The 19,929-nt window shown below is 37.6% G+C and overlaps 1 protein-coding gene across 1 annotated transcript in view; it reads right to left on the bottom strand.

The window, feature by feature from the left end:
• Positions 1-19,929, bottom strand: part of AHI1 (Abelson helper integration site 1) — a 193,350-nt gene that overhangs the window by 151,286 nt on the left and 22,135 nt on the right. Inside the window, exons 4-11 of the mRNA XM_012927595.2 lie at positions 17,654-18,207; positions 15,546-15,727; positions 12,097-12,316; positions 10,637-10,829; positions 8,069-8,164; positions 3,206-3,391; positions 1,449-1,601; positions 839-971 (exon numbers count right to left, since the gene is read on the bottom strand). Of these exons, the coding sequence (XP_012783049.2) occupies positions 839-971; positions 1,449-1,601; positions 3,206-3,391; positions 8,069-8,164; positions 10,637-10,829; positions 12,097-12,316; positions 15,546-15,727; positions 17,654-18,207 (1,717 nt within the window). The remainder of the gene's footprint in view (positions 1-838; positions 972-1,448; positions 1,602-3,205; positions 3,392-8,068; positions 8,165-10,636; positions 10,830-12,096; positions 12,317-15,545; positions 15,728-17,653; positions 18,208-19,929) is intronic.

The raw sequence follows: 19,929 nt of genomic DNA, 5'->3' as shown, positions 1-19,929 counted from the left end.
GCAGTAGATTTATCTACATTTGTATAGTATTTTTAAAAAGTTTTTTTTTTTTTTACTTATACATGTGAAAGACAGAGTGAGAGAGGGAAAAAGAGAGAAAGAGAGAGAGAGACCTTCCACCAATTGGTTTACTCTCCAAATGACCACAAGAGTTTAGTCTGGGCAAGACTGCAGCCAGGAGCCAGGACCTCCATCCAGTCTCCCCGTGGGTGGCAGTGAGCCAAGTACCAGGACCATCATCTACTACTTCCCTAGGCGTGTAAGAGGAAGCTGAGCCAGAGGTAGATGAGCCTGTACTTCAAGTGGCCCTCACATGGGAGGCTGGTAGCAATGCCCACCCTATTTAGCACTTTCAGCAAGTTTATCACAGAGAATTCTAAATCATTTAAGTCAGAATGACAATTCTTCACTAAGCAAACAAAAAAGCCTACTTCACTAGCGCATATTTCTTAAAAATATTTTTTCCCACATGTAGGTTTTTAGTAGATCTTTAAAATATGTCTAGCATACTGATAATCAAATAATTACGTACTTTTTAAACCCATTATTGCAATATTTGATTAATTCCAGTTATGTCAATTATGAGCTTCCATGGGAAAGAAAGCGAAACCCAAAAAACAAAAGAACTACATGCAGCTCTCATTTGATCATTAGTTACACTTCTGAGTAGTAACTGTAAGGGGGTAAAATTATTATAAAAACACTCTTTATCTGAAGAAATTCTGTTTCATGTAATAGTACTAGGGATTACTCAAATTAGGATTTCAAGACTTTTTTTAAAACCAAAAGTCTGCCACACAGACTACTACAGGATCACACAACGTGAATCATTGCTCACATATAACTGGATAGCCGTCGCGGCTGGCGCAGGCTGCTGCCAGTATCCGCCCATTGTGGGAGAAACCAAGACAGAAACATCCGCGTTCTCCTGCATTTAGTGAGAAGAGGTGCTTGTTCGGGATCCGGCAAGCCTAGAAGCACACATGGGAAAAATTAAAATGCAAGGATTGGCTCCTAACTTGAGCTTCAGAACAGTTTTTTGGTTGGTTGTTCAAGTCCCTTCACTGTGACGCAGAGGAGGACAACAGCCAGTTAGCAGAATGATGGAAAACTACAGTACATTATTTTCTAAATTAGAAATTTAGTTTAGTGGAAAACAAAATTTATTTTCCATAAAATTAACCAATTTCTTTTTTCATGTCTAAATAGTGCTGAATTCATTGACAGTATAATTAGAAAGACAAGCAGTATGTAGTTTATTTTTAAATAAAATATAAAATTATAAAATAGATACAATTAAAATAGATAAAATTATAAAATAGATAACAGATATAAAAATTTTATCTTTATAAAATATAAAATTATAAGATAGATATCCTAGGAGCTGTTATAGAGTCTCTAAGGAATGAGTAAACCTGTAAATGCTTTCATATTATCCAGCACTTCACCTGCCCAGGCAGCCGGTTCCACTTCACTACTTGCTTGGAGTCTTCTAACCCAGGTTCTGTCTCTACTGAACTTGGCTCATGGTGACGCTCACAATACACAGGTTTACCTTTTTCTTCCTGAAGAGCCACCATAGAGCGGTAAGATGGTTTTATCTAGAAGTGCAAAATCAACGAGAAGACTTTTAGCCTGTTCCTCTTTGTCTCTCTTTTTGCATATATTGTTTTGAAAATACTTAGGGCTGAGTTGTGGTGCAGAGGGTTAGGTCACCGCTTGTGATGCATTATCTCACTAGAGTGCTCGTCAGAATCCCTGCACCTCCGTTTCCAACCATTTTGTTAGAGCATCCCGGGAGGCTGTAGAAAATGGCTTAAACATTTGGGCCTTCTGGCATCAAGGCAGCTGACTCGGATGGCATTCTGAGCTCTTGGCTTTGGCCTGGCCCATTCCTGTTAGCAGTAAGTACTTGAATGATCCATGGCTTTAGATCTCTCTCTCTTTGCAATCTAGAAAAAATCTACTTTTATCTGTATAATATTATAGTAAAATAAAAACCACTTGATTAATACTATAGTACTACAATGAAGACGCTTTGAAAGTCTGAAGGGAAAACAGGATTCCAATGGCTACATAAAATTAAAATGGTTTTGATAACTCTATCCCTTCTTTTTTTTTTTTTTAATTTATTTGAAAGGCAGGGAGACACAGATCTGCCATTGACCAGTTCACACCTCAAATGTCTGCAACAGTCTAAATGTGGCCAGGCTGAAGTCAGAAGCCAAGAGCTTTACTACATCTGCCATGTGGATGGCAGGGGTCCAAGCCCTCGAGTATCCCCTGCTGCTGCCCAAAGTGTGCATCAGTAAGAAACTAGAATCAGAAGCAGAGCTGGCACCTGAATCCACACACTTGGCTACAGGACGTGGGCGTCACAAACAGCAACCCAAGCACTGTGCCAAATGCCCGCTACCCACTTCCATTTCCTTATCAACACTTACGGGGTGTTAGGCTGCGACTAACACACTATGTCCCTCAGGTTTTAAAATCACAAAAGGAGTATCACGAAAATCGAATTTTTTAAAAATCCTCATATTTTGTTGATTCTTTTTACTTCATTCACATTAAAGTATATTAACCCTGAGTTCACAGTATGTAATACCAGTTACAGAATGTGCAACTAACTTAAAAGATTAATTTCTTACAATAAGATGAAAGCAAACATTTTTTCATTTTAGGATCAATATTTTGCTATTATCACTTTCAATACTCATTTATGGAAAACAACAGTAGATATATTATATCCTGGATTTTAAATATCTCTATCACGAAAAAAAAAATGGACCTGTAAGTCAGGGATCAACAAATTACCCATAAACCAAAGCTGGCCTGGTGACTGTTTTACTGGGACAGATCATGTTACTGTAAACCTATGTCTATATAGCTACTTTCATACCACAAAATATTTACTACCAGGCCCTTTACAGGAAAATATTTGTCCCCAGTTTTAAGCTATTTTTTTAATCTTTAATTTTTAAAATCCAATAATAAAAAGTATTTTTCCTAACACTGAAATGTGCATTTAATACTTAAAAAATTAATTCACATATATTTTAAGTTTAACCTTTTCCAGGCTCTCTGAAGGCACCTTTTGCTAAACTTTAATTAAAAATAATTTTAGAAATCTTGTCCATTAGAAATATTATATCATAATTTAATTTCAACAACAAGTGATATACATTTATATGTGCTATTAACTTACACAATCTGGAAGTTTCAGTCCTCTTACAGTTACATATAATGTTGATGGATAACGATTTCTGGGACATTTTGACCACCATTCAAATACTTCAACAACATTTAACTGGGATCGAGGTTTAGTAGGTGGGTAAAACAGCTGCAAACGAAGTTTGGAATTGATGTTTGCATTTCCATTGGCTCCCAGAAGCTAAAAATAAGAATTCATATAAAATATTACCTTCATAAAAATAATGTATTCAATAAAGCAACACTATATAGTCAAAAATCCATTTTTAAAAGAATTTAAATATGGCATAGTTGAAATTCCCTAGATTTGTAAAGCAAAGAACATTGTTCATGGTTATGCACAGTTAGATCACTTTGACAAATTTAAAGTGTTTTCCTGCCTGCTCTCCTTTCAAAGGTACAATTTCCGACTGTAGGTAACACACTCACCCTGTCAGATGTCACTGCACACCAAAGGGGTGATCAATTCACATTTCTTTGAAATAATATTGACAAAGGCTAAGAAGTGCAAACACAAACAAATTTTCCATTTGCTCGGTGTAAAGATTTTTGTTATTAATCTACTTGAGGCAGACAGACAAAGACAGACAGACAGAAAGAGGGCTTCTATCCTCTGGTTACTTCCCAAATTAAAACAAAACAAAGCAAAACAAAACAAAAAAACAACTAGGGCCAGGCTGTGGCTAGAGCCAAGAACACAGCCCAGCTGTCCTGTACACAAGGCAGCTCGAGCATCCTGACTCTCAGCAACTACACCGGCAGCAAGGTCAGGTCAGGAGCAGGAGCTGGGAATTGAACTCAGGGACTGCAACGTGCAACACGAGCACCTTGACCGGTAGGTTAAATGTCTGCTTCCAGTAGCAGTTTTTTTAATGGGTGAGATTTTAAGTTATTTTGTTTTGTTATAGTCAAAATAATTTTAAAGTAATGTTAAGCCATTCATCATTTTTCTCAGGATTTTAGTCTGCCATGTCTACAAATATCTGTTTTAAAATTTTATTAAACAAAGCAACTTACATTTAAAGTTTATATATCTATACACATAGATACAAATTCAATCTAATAAAAGAAATTTGAAAATCTCACCAACTCCAAACAGGCAGTTTTTCACTAGACCATAAATCTGACTAGGAAATAGCTTTCTAATGTTTCTGTCCTCTACAAATTAAGACAAGAGACACTTGGGAGTCTGAGCAGTTGAGGCAGAATACTAGAGTGACAAGCCAGAGAAACGGGCAATGAATGCCAAGAAGATACTTCAGAACTCTCACTGGCAGATGAAACCTGGACAGTAAGGGTTTGTGCCGTTACAACAGAACTTTCTGTGATGGTGGGTGCTCTGCATCTGGGCTATGCAAAGAGGAATGGCTATGTGTAACGCATGCATGCTGACACAGTTTTAATTCTATTTAGTTTTTAATTTATTTATTTTTTTATTACAAAGTCAGATATACTGAGAGGAGGAGAGAGAGAGAGGAAGTGGAGCTGCCGGGATTAGAACCAGCGGCCATATGGGATCAAGGCGAGGACCTTAGCCACTAGGCCACGCTGCCAAGCCCAATTCTATTTAGTTTTAATGAATTTGAATTCAAACAGTCACATAGGACTTGTGGCTACAGAAAAAAAAAGTGCAACTCTGAGGTCATAAATTTGGTTGACTGGGCAGGTGGTAGCAGTATCACCAACTGAAGGAATAGGCACTGTTAGGGTCAGGCAGAGTCTCAAATATGTGAATCACAGTTGAGAAAAATGGGTCCAAAGAAAGTTAAGAATGAAACTCTGAGTGGCACTGAATATCGAAGACACAGATGGGAAGGCCATCTGAAAGACTTCTGAAAGAAGGTAAGAGGCGACTCAGAAGGTATCAACGAAGCTAAAGAAACAGTTATAAGACATAATGCACTAAATACACATAAAGCAACAGCTGAAAAGCCTGGCCAACAGAAGTCATTAGCCGTCTGGCTGGAGAAGCCTCAGTGGCAAAAGCAAGTTCTAGATTGTAGTGAGGTGAGCAGTGACGCGTCAACACACAGACAGAGATAGCACACACGCAGTCTATCTTCATCCCCAGCCCCCTAGGATAGGATCACAGCCAACGGAAGTTATAAACTGAAGGGTGACATGGTGGGTACCAAGTGATACCAAGGGTGAAGGATAATTTCAAATTAGAAAAAAAAAGTTCAGGAGTAGGGTTAAGGCTGTGGCACAGAGGGTTAACCTTCAGCTGCCACTTCCAGTGGAGCCTTAGCACTGTCACTCTGCTTCCAATGCAGATTCCTGCTAGCACTCCCGGTAAGACAGCAGCAGGTTAACCAAAGCACGTGAGCCAATGCCATGTGCATGGCAGCCCTGGATGGAGTTCCTGGCTACTGGCTTCAGTACGGCCCAGTCACAGCCTTGCAGCCGTTTGGGAAGTGAATCAGCATATGGCAGATGTCTGTCTTGCTTTCTCTATCTTTCCCTTCCTTTCTCAATCATTTTGCCTTTCAAATACATAAATATATATTTAAAAAAAAAGTTTAGGTGTAAAGTAGTGAGCACTTCAGACTTCCCTAAAAACTCTTTCACTGTCTGTCTAAAACTTTATCATGGTAGTTCTTTAAATTGTTTCCTTATATACCAGGCACTTTACATTAGTATGGATAAATAAGTTAAAAATCCATATAATACTTAATAGGCAAAAATGCCATGAGATGTTAGTCTTCCAATCAAAGCAGTTCCTAAGACTAGCCACAAGGTGGCAATGTTTACCACAGTAAGGGAACTTCATTCTTTTGCTTTACATGGGCATGGGAAACGGTCTAAAAGAATATGTAAGTTATAGAATGGTAATCTTAAATGTTGTATCAGCTGGACCAAGTAATTTAAGTAATTTAAGTACATTTCTTGTAAAGCCCCTAAATGCCAGTGTGGAGTACATGACTCAACTGAGTTTCAACCTGCACTGTATCACATGGTTATGAAGGTAATATGTCTACATAGACACCTAAGTGGAGACAAACAGTGGAGATAGATATAATGTTTAACTTATTTATGAAATGCTCTTTATTCATCAGACTGCTATGTGTTTTATGGATATTTGCTATTTTTTGAATCGAACGCGTAAGTGAAAATTTTTTTTGTAAGATGGTAAAAATTGCAATACTCCAGATTTCCACAATTCAAATCTACATGTTTAGTCAGAAAAAAATCAATAACAATAACAATAATATAATATATATTATTATATATACTTATATAATATATTATTATATATGATATATATAATAATACCAATACCAATAATCAATATCAATCTACGTTTTTCGTCTCTACTGAAATATCCTACTGGAAGACACTGCCATTTTTTTTTTATAAGATTTTATTGTTATTGGAAAGCCGGTTATACAGAGAGGAGGAGAGACAGAGAGGAAGATCTTCCATCTGATGATTCACTCCCCAAGTGAGCCGCAACGGGCCAGTGCGCGCCGATCCAATGCTGGGAACCAGGAACCTCTTCCGGGTCTCCCACATGGGCGCAGGGTCCCAAAGCTTTGGGCCGTCCTCGACTGCTTTCCCAGGCTACAAGCAGGGAGCTGGATGGGAAGTGGAGCTGCCAGGATTAGAACTGGCGCCCACATGGGATCCCGGGGTGTTCAAGGCGAGGACTTTAGCTGCTAGGCCACGCCGCTGGGCCCGACACTGCCATTTGCACCAAGACTACTGTAACTATCTCTTCAATTGGTCTTGTAATACCTACCTTTCCCCCTCTCTAATCCATTTTTGTACATCAAGCTAACATTCTGAAATACAAATGAAATTACTTTATCCTTTTGTTTAAAATGTTATCATGGGGACAGGCAACATCTCACTTGTTAAATTGCTTTTTGCAATGCCAACATCCCTATCAGAGTGCCAGTTCTAGTCCTGGGCATGTACTTCCATGCAGGTTTCCTGCTAACGTGCCTGGGAAAGCAGCAAATGATACGTGGGTCCCTGAAGACCACATAAGAGAGTAAGATAAAGCTCCTGGCTCCTGGCTTCAGCCAGGCTTAACTGGAGCTGTTGCTTGTGCATTAGGGGACTGTAACAGCAGATGGAAGATTTTTTGTCTCTCATAGTTTTTTTGTCTTTAGAATCAATAAATACATAGATCTTTTAAAACTAATTAAAATGCGGTCATAGCTTCTCCTTACTCTTTAATATTCGGTAATGGTTTCTTGTTGCTCCAATGGCTTAGAAGATCGTGTGTCATCAAGACCTTTCAGCCTGTTCCTGCACCATGCTGTCCCCAGCCTCCGCCATCCAATCGCAGAAGCCCTCTGCTGGTTATCCCAGCCAACACTGCCGCTTCCCACACCAGCATCTTTGCATACAGCACCTGTCCCCAGAACTGTGAACTCACTCCTCCCTCTTGCTAATGCCCCGTGAAATGCCTCTCCTGAAACCTTCCTTTGACCTCACGGAGCCCTTGTTTCCAACTTCCACCCCAGACATGCTCACGGTTATTTATAAAGCTTGGTATTGAATTATAGCTAAAAAAATGGTTTTCAGATATGATTTTAAGAAATCTATCTTCCCTAGGTTCACTGACAAGAACAGTGACTTTTACAGCGAGGGGGCTTACTAAGTATTCCCTGCACTGAATCAGTGATGGTGGGGCTTCTGTATCTTAGTCAACAATGAATCCTCAAGGCCATTCACATACCAGGCCAATCATCAGGAAAGGAAGATATGAATGAGTGTCACTTGGGCTTGAGTTAATAACGAACACCATGGCAATCTGATCTTAGATCATTACTCCTTATATGAATACAAACTAACTTGGGGAAAACCAGCCAATCAAATCTGAAGTGTTTCAAATAAGTGAAAAACATACCTTAAGAAATGCCCAGGCAATCTTTCGAAAGCCACATTCCTGGTTTTGAACTTCAGAGTTGTTTTTAATTTCTTCCATACTTAAGAAATCAAGAATCTGCAAATAAATTTTTAAAATTACTTCTCTCAGAATGCTAGGTCACCTAAATTTAATAACAGAATGAACATACTATTATAATTAATATAGGCACAAACATTTTTATTTTATTTCATGGACTTTAAAGTTAACTCACCATTGGCCACTTTATCATTTATTTACAAACCTTTTATTAAGATTCATTTATTAAGATTCATTTTGAAAACAGAGCAAAGTATTAAGTACCCTGAATGTACCCCAAGCACACATATGTCAGACATAGACTTTTTAAGCCTGGATTATGTTTTATGCTAGAACAGAAGTCAAATGGGTTGTTTAAAAGTTCATGGCCAAACATCTGGTCCTTCCTAAAATTGAAGGCTTCCACTTTGAACAGACTCTGTCATTAGACTTCTCAAGAGGATTTCTTTCCTACCTCATCCTGTCTGGTTGTCCAAGCCAACAGATTTGCAAAACCCGCAGATACTGTATTCTAGGTGTTTGTCAGAGCCATTGACTCACAGGTGCTTACCAATAGCTCTGGAGAAATAATCTTCACCGAAGACCATTCAAAAAACAAGCTGATTCTATTCGCCCCTCTTCTTTAGACACTACAATCTCTTTTCAGATATAATACACACTCAGTAAAAAAAAATGATCATACAGTAAAATAATGTAAACAAAGTCAAAGCAACTTGTACTCCAGACTGACAGAACTTTATTTATCACTGACATGTACTTAAATGTTTCATGTCTATTTCTAACATATGTCACTACAAATCCAATATGTGCTTTCTTTGCAAATTATCTTCTTAAACTATGTAGTAGATATATTTTCATGTTCCTGCATATACTTGAATATCATCTTGATGGCAGCCTATTATAAATATAATAAATTGAATAAAACAATAGTGTAAACAAATCTGAAATGTACGTGCTTTTATCTTAAAATTGTGTTGTTATAAACAACATTGAAATAAATATGCTTGTCCACATACTTTACGGGTCTATTATTTTTCCTTTTGGATAAGTATCTACAAATTTTGTAACAGTTTAAAGAGATTCTAAAATATACAATCAAAGTCTCCTTCAATAGTCTGTAAAATGTTAAAATAAAAAACTAGTTGCACAAGAAAGAACACATTACACTAAAACTTAAGAAGTAATAAAACTATTTATAAATCTAGCAATCAAGCATTCTTAAACTCTTAACATTAATAAATATAAATAATATTATAACAAACAAAATCCCAAATTTCTATAAGGAAGAAATGTTCTTTCAGATACAAATTATAACCTTTTACTTAAATTATTTTTAGGATATACTTATTCTTCTTGGAAATACAGATTTACAGAGAGAAGGAAACACAGAAAGGAAGGCCTTCGATCGGCTAGTTCATTCCCCAAGTCACCTTCAGGGTCAGAGCTCAGCTGATCAGAAGCCAGGAGGCAGGAGCATCCTCCAGGTCATCTGTGTGGATGCAGGGTCCTGAGACTTTGGGCCATCCTCCGATGCTTTCCCAGGCTATAAGCAGAGGTTTCCAAAGGAAGTGGAGTATCTGGGACATGAATCTATGTTACTATGGGATGCCCACACTTCTAGGTGGAGAATTATCCCATTGAGCCACTATGCTGGCCCCAAATTGTAACTAACTTCTTAAATAATTACAGGCCTCTATAGATCATACCCAACACAATCACTGATGTACATGGTAGAATATTTATATTATAAATACCCATGGAAAACCTGAAAATTAAGAATTTTAAAAAACAAACAACCCTACAAAATGAATCATTAGCTCTGCTTATGCCAGACTCCTTGCCGTTTCCTTGATAAAATTCCCTTTCTTGCTTACAAAAAGAGAATACTAGAGAGAAAAAGAAACAAGGTGTTCTAGATCTAAGCTACTTTCAAAACTAATCATCTACCTTTAAAACTGGAATGAATGATAAATTCTATGTTCTCCACAATCCTTGACATTTTTATCAGGGAAAAGGGAAACAAAAAGTAAAATCAGAAAAACAAGTCAGCTCTGAGACCAGCTGCTTCCTAGCCCCCTCGTTGTCAGCGCTGGTTTTCTGGTCTTTCACATATAAGAAGTTCTACATCTCCGGTTGCATGTTTCACTGCGTTGGTGAACTGATCTATATATGGCTAATTTTGCTTACGCAGATGATATCCATAATTCTCAGGATGTCTGACACAGTTAAATCGGTTCATTATTCATGAAATGGGTTCAGAAAAAAGGGTTGCCTTTAGCCATGGGATTGCTGTAAGAGTCAAACGACATTCAGTGGGTCCAACGGCTAGTGTGTGCCACTAGTAGATGTTCATCAAACACACCTCCTCTGTTAAAAAAAAATACATCCTAAATCTCGATAGCACGTGACAACACAAAATCTAGTAATTGCATTACTAAACTATTAAAAAGAGCTTACATTTGTGCTACTGTTACCTAACATTTCTGTTAAATTGTTTCATTCAATTCATACCTCAAAGAACAAGATGACTTTGGGACTCTCATCAAAACCTCGAAGCAAATATGGAAAATTTTCATTGAATATAATCTGTTCTTCCCACTCTGGAAGCCTTGATTTTAACTGCTTAAAATCATATGGCTGGGTCATAATAGGAAGAATATAATCCACACTCTCTTTTTCATAGTAAGATGAAACAGGCCGTTCACTGTTCAAAGAAAAATACTTCCATTAGTACAATTCTTCGTGATAATTTTAAGGTGAAAAAAATTCTACAATGTACAAGGTAAGACTACCAAAAATCATGAATAACCATATACTAGAAAGGGAAAAACTATTTTTTACTATCCATATAGAAAATTGAAAACTTAAAAGTAATAGTGCATTACTATCACCTTGCATTTATTTATTACTAGTTGGTTGTACAGCATTTATCATAGATAGACAGCGAAAAGCTATGATTACACTTCATACAGAGCTAGAGAAAAAAGCAATTTCTTGAGCGTGTTAAATATCCTGTGATTAAAAAGTAAATTTACTTAACTAAAATGAACACAAAATTGCAACTCCTTTGTCACAGCTGCTTTGTATGTCCTCAGATAACTATACAAGTGAATCTTTACTGGATAATCTTCGCATTTCCCTCTCCTGTCATCTTCCCAAACAAATGATTTCTTTGAATTCTACCGTAACTATTTATTTCATTCTACTTTCATGTATTTTTAATGCATGTATTTGTTACAGAAGTAATTTTAGGAAAGAAATATCGAGATTCACTCACTTCACCTGAGGACCAGGTAACATGTTATCAAAAAAATATATTATGGGCCCGGCGGCATGGCCTAGCGGCTAAAGTCCTCGCCTTGAACGCCCCGGGATCCCATATGGGCGCCGGTTCTAATCCCAGCAGCTACACTTCCAACCCAGCTCCCTGCTTGTGGCCTGGGAAAGCAGTTGAGGACGGCCCAAAGCTTTGGGACCCTGCACCTGCGTGGGAGACCTGGAAGAGGTTCCTGGATCCCCGCATCGGATTGGCGCGTACCGGCCCGTTGCGGCTCACTTGGGGAGTGAAACATCGGATGGAAGATCTTCCTGTCTGTTTCTCCTCCTCTCTGTATATCCGGCTTTCCAATAATAATAAATGCTTAAAAATATATATATTATATCTCTGAAGCATTATAATGCAACATAAAGCAGTTCCAATCCAAACTTTATCCCATAAAGTCAATAAGCTTGGTAGCACTTTTTCACTGCTTAAGATGAATTATTCCTTTCCACTGAAAATGAACTGCTGAACTGAACGGTGTTCTCAATTTCTTCTTCAAAACACACAGATCAATATTAATTGGGGGATGAACTTAAACAACTATTAGATTTCTCTCTAACATAAACTCATGGCTCCATCCCAGCTCACTTTCAACTACTAATGGCAGGAAGAAAACTTCTACAGTGGACAGTCTCAACTTCAAAATTACCTGTCATCTTTCTTGACATACTGGCCAGTATTCTCATCAATGACGTGAATTTTAACCATTGGGTGAGAAATCAGAAAATCTGACTTAAGCCGATCAGTTCGGTGAATGTAAACTCCCAGGACAAGGTCATCATCAACCAAACATTTTGGATAAACTGGGCTGTCTCGACTGGTTATTTCTTGAACACCATCACCATCCATGTCTTCATTATCATTTGAAACTACATACATTGAAGAAAATCAATGCCATACGCCATTAATCTCAACTTTAAATTACATTTAATAAAATCTTATGATCTGTGATTATTTCATTTTAGTAACAAAAGAACTTCAAGGAAAAAGAAAGAAAATGCCAGACAGTAGCAGAATATACACTAAGAGTAAACTTACACATTTACTAATGAATTCGGTAAGCAATCTTTTTAACAAGGACCAACAACACCAAAAGAAAAAGCTAATCAAAGGCCAAAAGCTAAATTTATCAAGGTATTTTGTACATGGAATATATTGTCACTCAGTTTATTTATAACCAGAATTTCTATTTCTACATAGGATGGGACAAGACACGACAGATCAACAGATAACACAGACTAGGAAAAGACAGATAAATTGCAAACTTTCATATTAAAGACATGAGAGGCACATAAAAAAGTGGTACTACACAAACTAAAATTCCAAAGAAGAATCAAAGGTAACCGAGAGAATGGGAAAAACACACTTGTTCAAATTCCAAACTCAGGTTGATTTTAAGGGAAAAGAATACTGTATAATGACAAAAACATCAATTTGTGAGGAAATACAATAGTCCCAAATACGTATTTATTTAACACACAGCTTCAAAACACATAAATAAAAATGTTCTAAAATAAAGATAAACTCAATACCACAGAATTTTGAAATCTGTCAACAGCTGACAGAGGAAATAATATAAGTAATTATGAATAAATAAAATAAGTAAAACGAACATAATGAAACTTGATCTGACAGAGAACACTGCACTGAATCGATGGAAGAGTCACTAATACTGTCTATAAAGTCATCATAATGAAAGCTTCAGTAAACTCAAAAGACTGAAATCACTCATCGTACTCAGATTTCTATGAAGAAGACAGAAGACAGAAATTAGTTACAGAAAGATAAGCAGAAAAGCATCTGCTGGGACCAGTGTTGTGCTGCAAGAGGTCGGCTGCCTCCTGCAACGCCTGCCTCCCTTCCTGCTCTGCTTCCGGTCCAGCTCCCCGCTAACGTGCCTGGAAAGGCAGCAGACGCGGGCCTGGCTCCTGGCTTCTGCCTAGTCCAGCTTCCACGAGCGTGGCCATTTGGGGAGTGACACAGTCAGTTGATAGATCTCCCTTTGCCTGGAAATTACACATTATTTTTTACTGAATGATAATGAGGATATATAATATCAAAATTTGGGAGATGCAGAAAACTATTGGTTACACAGAATTGTAGAACCTCAAATGCATCTAAAATAAGAAAAATCATAATCTTTCTTATTAAATCCAACGTATAAAGCTAGAAATAGGGGCTGGCACTGTGAAGTAACAGGTTTACCATATGGGTGCTCATTCATGTCCTGGCTGCTCCATTTCCAATCGAGCTCCCTGCTACTGCACCTGGGAAAGCAAGTAGGATGGTCCAATCGGGTGGGTCCCTCAACCACATGGGAGACCTGGAAAAGCGCCTGGCTTTGGCGTGGTCCAGCCTCAGCTGTTGCAGTCACATGGGGAATAAACCAGCACACGGAAGATTAAGACTTCTCTCTCTTTCTTCTCCAATATTTACTTGGAAAACTAAACCTGACTTTAAATCCTTCCTGGTATTAGAATACACCTACACTAGAATTAGTTCTAGTGTATTACAGTAGAGCAAAGCAACTAAAGTCTACAATACTTTATGAAATATTTCAAAACAACTAAACTAGTCCAACACTTCCCAGGACACAGAAATACAAATGCTGGAGATGAAAATATAAACTGCTCTGATTTAATTATTACACACCCTACCTATGTATCATGTTTTCATGCTAGACCTCAAAAATACAAACATTTGTCAACTAAAAAGTAAAGGCATAAACAAAATAAAACCCTTCCCACTAAGAGGATCTCAGCTTACCAGTCTTTCTCAGTAGATTTTTCTAAATTTCTAAAAACTTTATGTGAAAGGCAAAGAGACAAAAAACAAAAACAAACAAATGAACAAACAAAAAACACCTGCTACCTCTCTGCTAGTTCTTTCCCCAAAATATCCCCCACAATCAGGACTGGACAGGGCTGAATCCAGGAGCCAGGAACTCGCTAAGGATCTTCCACGGAGGTGGCAGGGAGTCAAGCACTTAAGCCATAATCTGCCACTTCCCAGGGAATACAGTACCAGGAAACTGGATCGGAAGAGGAGTCAAGGCTCAAACCAGGTACTGAGAAGCAGCATCTTCAGCACTGTGCCAAAATTCCTACCCTTACAATGAAGTTTTTAAAACTATGATTAAAGGAATAAGACATTATATCCTCCAACAAGAAAACCATCATAAATTTGAAAACTTTCTATTTTACTTTAACTTTTAGCCACTTACAGAGAAATCAAAAAGAAAAAGATGTAACTAATGACAAAAATGCAACAATAAGAAAAGACAAAAGTAATGACAAGAAATGGGAAAGAAAGCAAGAAGCAAAAAGGAAAGCTGAGAAAGGAGAAATAGAATTTGGTTAAGGAATTGTAAAGCTATGTTACCAGAAGGATGTAACCTGAGCATCTGAAATGTTTACTGGCTGTTGACTAATAGTGGCATTCAATGACCATGTCTTACATATTTATGGCTCTGAACTCAGCTGTTTAAAGAAGAAATCTTTTATGCTACAACAGCAACAACAAAGCCAACTGCATTCTAAATTAAGTCAAGAATTAGAAATAACTTAATAAGAGCCTGGCACGGTAACTTAGTGGCTAAAATTCTTGCCTTGCATTGGCTGAGATCCCACATGGGTGCTGGTTTCCCACTTCGCATCACGCTCTCTGCCTGTGGCCTGCAAAAGCAGTAGAGGACAGCCCCAAAGCCTTGGGACCCTGCGCCTATGTGGGAGACCTGGAAGAAGCTCCAGGCTCCTGGCTTTGGATCGGTTCAGCTCCGGCCCACTGCAGCCACTTGGGGAGTGAACCAGTGGACGGAAGATCTTTCCCTCTGTCTCCCTTCCTCCTCTCTGCATTCCTGCCTTTCTAATAAAAATAAATAAATCTTAAAAAAAAAAAAAACTTAATACAACTCCCCACAGAATAAGAGCTACAAACGAATGAATGCTTTAATCTACACAAACACAAGAACAAGTGCTAAGCGTTCTATATTGGATTTTTCTCCATTACATACTCTAATTTCAATTTTAAGGTCTAAGATTTCTAGAATTAAGTTACTATTGAGGCACTGAATTTTTTCATTTATTTTCAATAACAGACCTGCTTTAACCTTCTTTTTTGTCTTTTTTGGCTTAGGTTTGGTGTTTTCTTGCATGCTGTCTTCTGCATTATGTTTGGCTGAGCTTATGTCATCATCTTGATGAGACTCTGAAGTCACTGCTCCAACTGGAGATTCTTTCTTTTGTTTGCCTTCATTTGGGTCATTACACTCAGTCAGTGAACTGCAAATAGAACCCAAGGATGAAACATCACAAATGTATTATTATACTAATTATTATACATTTTACAGAGTGATCAGTAGACAGAAGCAAAGATGACCTTAAAATTAGCATGATCTTCTCCTGGGAAATGCATATAGTTTTATTATACACTAAGATTATTACTAAACTAAGTACCTAGGCACTATTTCATTCTTGTTAAGGAGTTATAAGCCTATGAGGCAACTCAAGAACTGAGCTCAAAACCCTATAGAGGGCTTGGCAGTGTGGCCTAGTGGCTAAGGTCCTCGCCTTGATCCCATATGACCGCTGGTTCTAATCCTGGCAGCTCTACTTCCTCTCTATCTCTCCTCCTCTCAGTATATCTGACTTTGTAATGAAAATAAAATAAATCTTTAAAAAAAAAAAACCTATAGAAAATCCTATTTTATACGCAATGGAGCTTTCTGTAGGACTGAGCAAAACAGCCTTATTCTGCTGCCAGGTAAACCATAGACGGAAAAAAAAAAAAAACGTCTTTTTATGTATTTCCTCATATGTTTGAGAGACTGAGGGGGAGAGAAGAAGCTACAGATGGGCTGAAGGCCCGAAGATGGGCGCCTTGATCCTCATGTCTTTGTATGCTCCTCTCCAAGTTCTAATGACCCGCTTCTAATTGACAGAAAATGGCAAAAAGTAACAAGTGTCACTTTTTCTAATATTGGGTCTCAAAAAAACCTGGTTTCTAAAAAAAAAAAAAAAAGACTGGTTTCTGAGTTGCTCTCACTGTCTCAGCAGGGAAGCAGGCGGCTATGTTATGCTTAGTCCACGCAGAAAGGAAATGCGATCCGGAAAAAAAGCAGATCAGAATCAGGGCCCTTCCAACCGCCATGTAAATGAGCTTAGAACTGTCTGCAATGTCTTCATAGCCGTGTCACTTGGCAGAATCTCTCCCTTGAAGCCTGGAGATGACTTCGGCCCTGACCAACATCCTGATTACCAGGGTGAGATCCACTGAGGGTCAGAGGTACCCCATTTAGTGATTCTGATTCCTGACCCATAGAAAGACCAATGTTTGTTGTTCTGAGTTGCTAAATTCTGCAGTAATTTTTAAATGCAGCAACACAAAACTAATATAAACACTAGCATGTCCCTATAGCAACCCGACTTACTTTCTCTCTATTACTACTGATCTACTTTTTGGTCAGAGGGCAATTAATTTTAATCAAAGGCTTCAGGGATAATTTTCTTGTTATGCCAACAAATGTTATATGTAAAATGTTCCAATCTCAAGCTGTTTTTCTACATAAGGATTGCAGAGTGGGGGAGGAGTTATCATAGAAGTTAAAAGACATATTTCATCTGATGTTTTCTCCAAGAAGAGAATCTGCAAACATAAATATAAATTCATATTATATATGTAAGTATAGATGTATAAGTAGCACATATAGAAAAAGACTAGAATATCAAATTGTTACACTGATTAGCTCTGGATGATTGTTGCTACTATAACCATGCTACTTGAATAAGAGAAAATATACTATAAATATCCAAATAGCCATATGTAACTCAAAAAGGAGAACTAATTAGGCTTCTGTTGTTTTTAAGCAGACAGAAGTGTGTAGTTAAGGGTAGAGTCTAGAGCTCCACTTACCAATGTACTGGGTTAGTAGTCTAGTCTCTTACTAGTTCCAGGACTTAAGCTCTAGTCACCTCATCAGCAAAGCAAACAACACTACTATTTTCCCTTCTAGCAATAAATGATCGAAATCTTGTAAATCATGAAATACATAGTGAGGTACAACATCAACGGTTGGTTTTTTTACTATCTTAGTGAAACGTTTTCTAAAGAAGGACTAACAATGTCCTTTGCTAAGTGACAAGTACCACTTTTCACTGAAAATCCTAGTTTTCTTAAGAAGATGAATTCTATCTATCCAAGTAAAGTACCTTGTTTCAGCTTTCGACAGAACTGGAACTTTTTTTTTCTTTTTTCTTTTCTCACTGCTCAACTTGTCATCATGCGATGACGTATCAGAGGGAAAGTAAGTCAGCTGTTCTTTCAGTTTCTTTTTAATTTTCTTCTTAATCTCCTTGGCCATTTCCTCAGCTACTTGAAGCTGATATGCTTGCATCAGTTCTTCCTCATCCAAATCATCATTCTCCCGTCCCTCACGTGTTTTCTCACTTTTCTGATGGCCAACGCCAGACTGAGGCTTCGGTCGTGCTTTGTGATGGGCAGAGTCCGCCTTCTCAGGCGTCTCTGGCTCCATGTCCTGAGCGGGCACCTGGGGCGCTGTCTTTCCAATCTTTCTGTTCGGCTTTCTTTGCTTGTCTTCCTCTACACTGACATCATCATTTGGCTTTTCAGCTGCACACTGAGTATTTCTCAGTTTGGTTTTACTGACTCGTATGCTATTCCCTTGGTTATTCGTGTCAGTAGCATTTACATCACCACTTTCATTTTCTTTAATATTCGGAAGATTGCTTTTAACAGCATCACCCTAAAAAAAAGAAGACACAATAACAAATTTTCATCAAGGCACAGTTTTACAAACAGTATGATTAATGCTATATTAGGGAGATGACTGAGTTTTAATTCTGTCATTTGGACAAAATGAGTCCATTTTAGAACATTTGAGGAACATTCGCATAGTCCACAGCACCAGACTGAGATCAGTAAACCCTAAAAACAACCTCAGATCACATAAATTATTAACTAATTTGGGGGAAAGCATTGATAGGCTTTTTAGAAATGAATTAATCACTCAACTCTCAATTACTATTTTACTCATTGGCAGAATGATCCAAACTCTGATCTAATTAAGAGCTATTGAGAAATTGTTACAAGAGTCACAGCATGCAAAATCTAGGAAACTTACCTGCTCTCTGATCTGGTTTCATAGCTGTAAGATTATCCTGCAATTAGTACAAAAGTATCACCATAACACTGCTAAATACTACATTTCAGCTTAAAACAAAGGGCAGACTAGGCACATATCTGTATCTACAATTCTGATCACAATTATATGAAATTAGTGATAATTAGTGCTAATTTTAGTAGAAAAATACAAGGTGACAAATAAAAAAGGACTGTTTTTCTGCAGTAAAATAAATATTCTGAGAAACTCCTTGATGTTAAGAAAAATTGTAAGATTAGACCAATTCAACCAACAGAGAAACCAGTGTGCACATGAAAAGATCCCCTGAGCAAAGCGTGGACCTGGAAAAGCCACAAGTACCTGTGTCAAGTACCTACAGGGAGGAAGAGGAGGAAACCCAAGTGTGACATTCATTTAGGGGACAGGCAGCTGAGTGCAGAGAGAAAGGCCACTGTGTTCTGGTAGGTAAAACCCACACAAACTGCAGAAGCAGACTAGGTCACATCTAACCTTATGCAGGAGAAGAGAGATTCTCATATACAAAGATGACTGGTCAACTAAAAACTAACAAGGAAGGTAGCACAAAAATAAGGCCCATCAAATCTAACAGCAGAGATAAACAACACCACAGAAAAATGAATAGCATACACAAAGCAAGAACTGAAAATAAACGTATTTTTAATGAAGAAATCTAAAAGAAAATTGAATTTAAAAAAGAAGAAACTGCTAATGTCAGAAACGAAAACTTTACAGATGTAATGAAAAATACCATGGACACAAACTAAAATGCCTAAGAGGAACCAAACATCAAATGACAATGGAAGATCTCTTGCTTTCTTTCTGAAGCTGCCCCTTTCTCTGTTATTCTTACCTTCAAGTAAAAATAAGCAAATCTTTTTAAAAAGTAGTTGCAAATTACCCAATATATATCACAGAAGATGGAAATATTAGCAAACTTATATCCATTTATATCCAATATTTTACCATCTCTAAGTGCTCACTTCCAAAGTTTATTACTCACAAGTAAATTATAAAACTATATTCTCTTCCCCAAATGTAATAAAGATAACCTCTCTCTTCTTAAAAAGTCAGTTATTTTCCAGCCTTGTGCGATGGCTCAGTTACATTCTCTGTTTATGAGTATGCTGTGTGCTTTACTTAAAACTTTAAAAAGTTATTAAAAGAACCATCATCATAATTACATTAAATATTTCAACCACCTTGCATGTCCTTGTAATCTCTTTCCCAATGCGTGCTGGCCCCACTCAACTACTGAGCTGCTTTCTATCATTAAGGCTTTGCCTTGTCTGGAATTTCATAGAAATTGAATTACATTTTGTACAA

The sequence above is a fragment of the Ochotona princeps genome, chromosome 1 (genome assembly GCF_030435755.1).
Source record: "Ochotona princeps isolate mOchPri1 chromosome 1, mOchPri1.hap1, whole genome shotgun sequence".
Taxonomy (NCBI): Eukaryota; Metazoa; Chordata; class Mammalia; order Lagomorpha; family Ochotonidae; genus Ochotona; species Ochotona princeps.
Note: the sequence above shows the minus strand (reverse complement) of the source record. Positions and strands in the feature narration are given on the sequence as shown.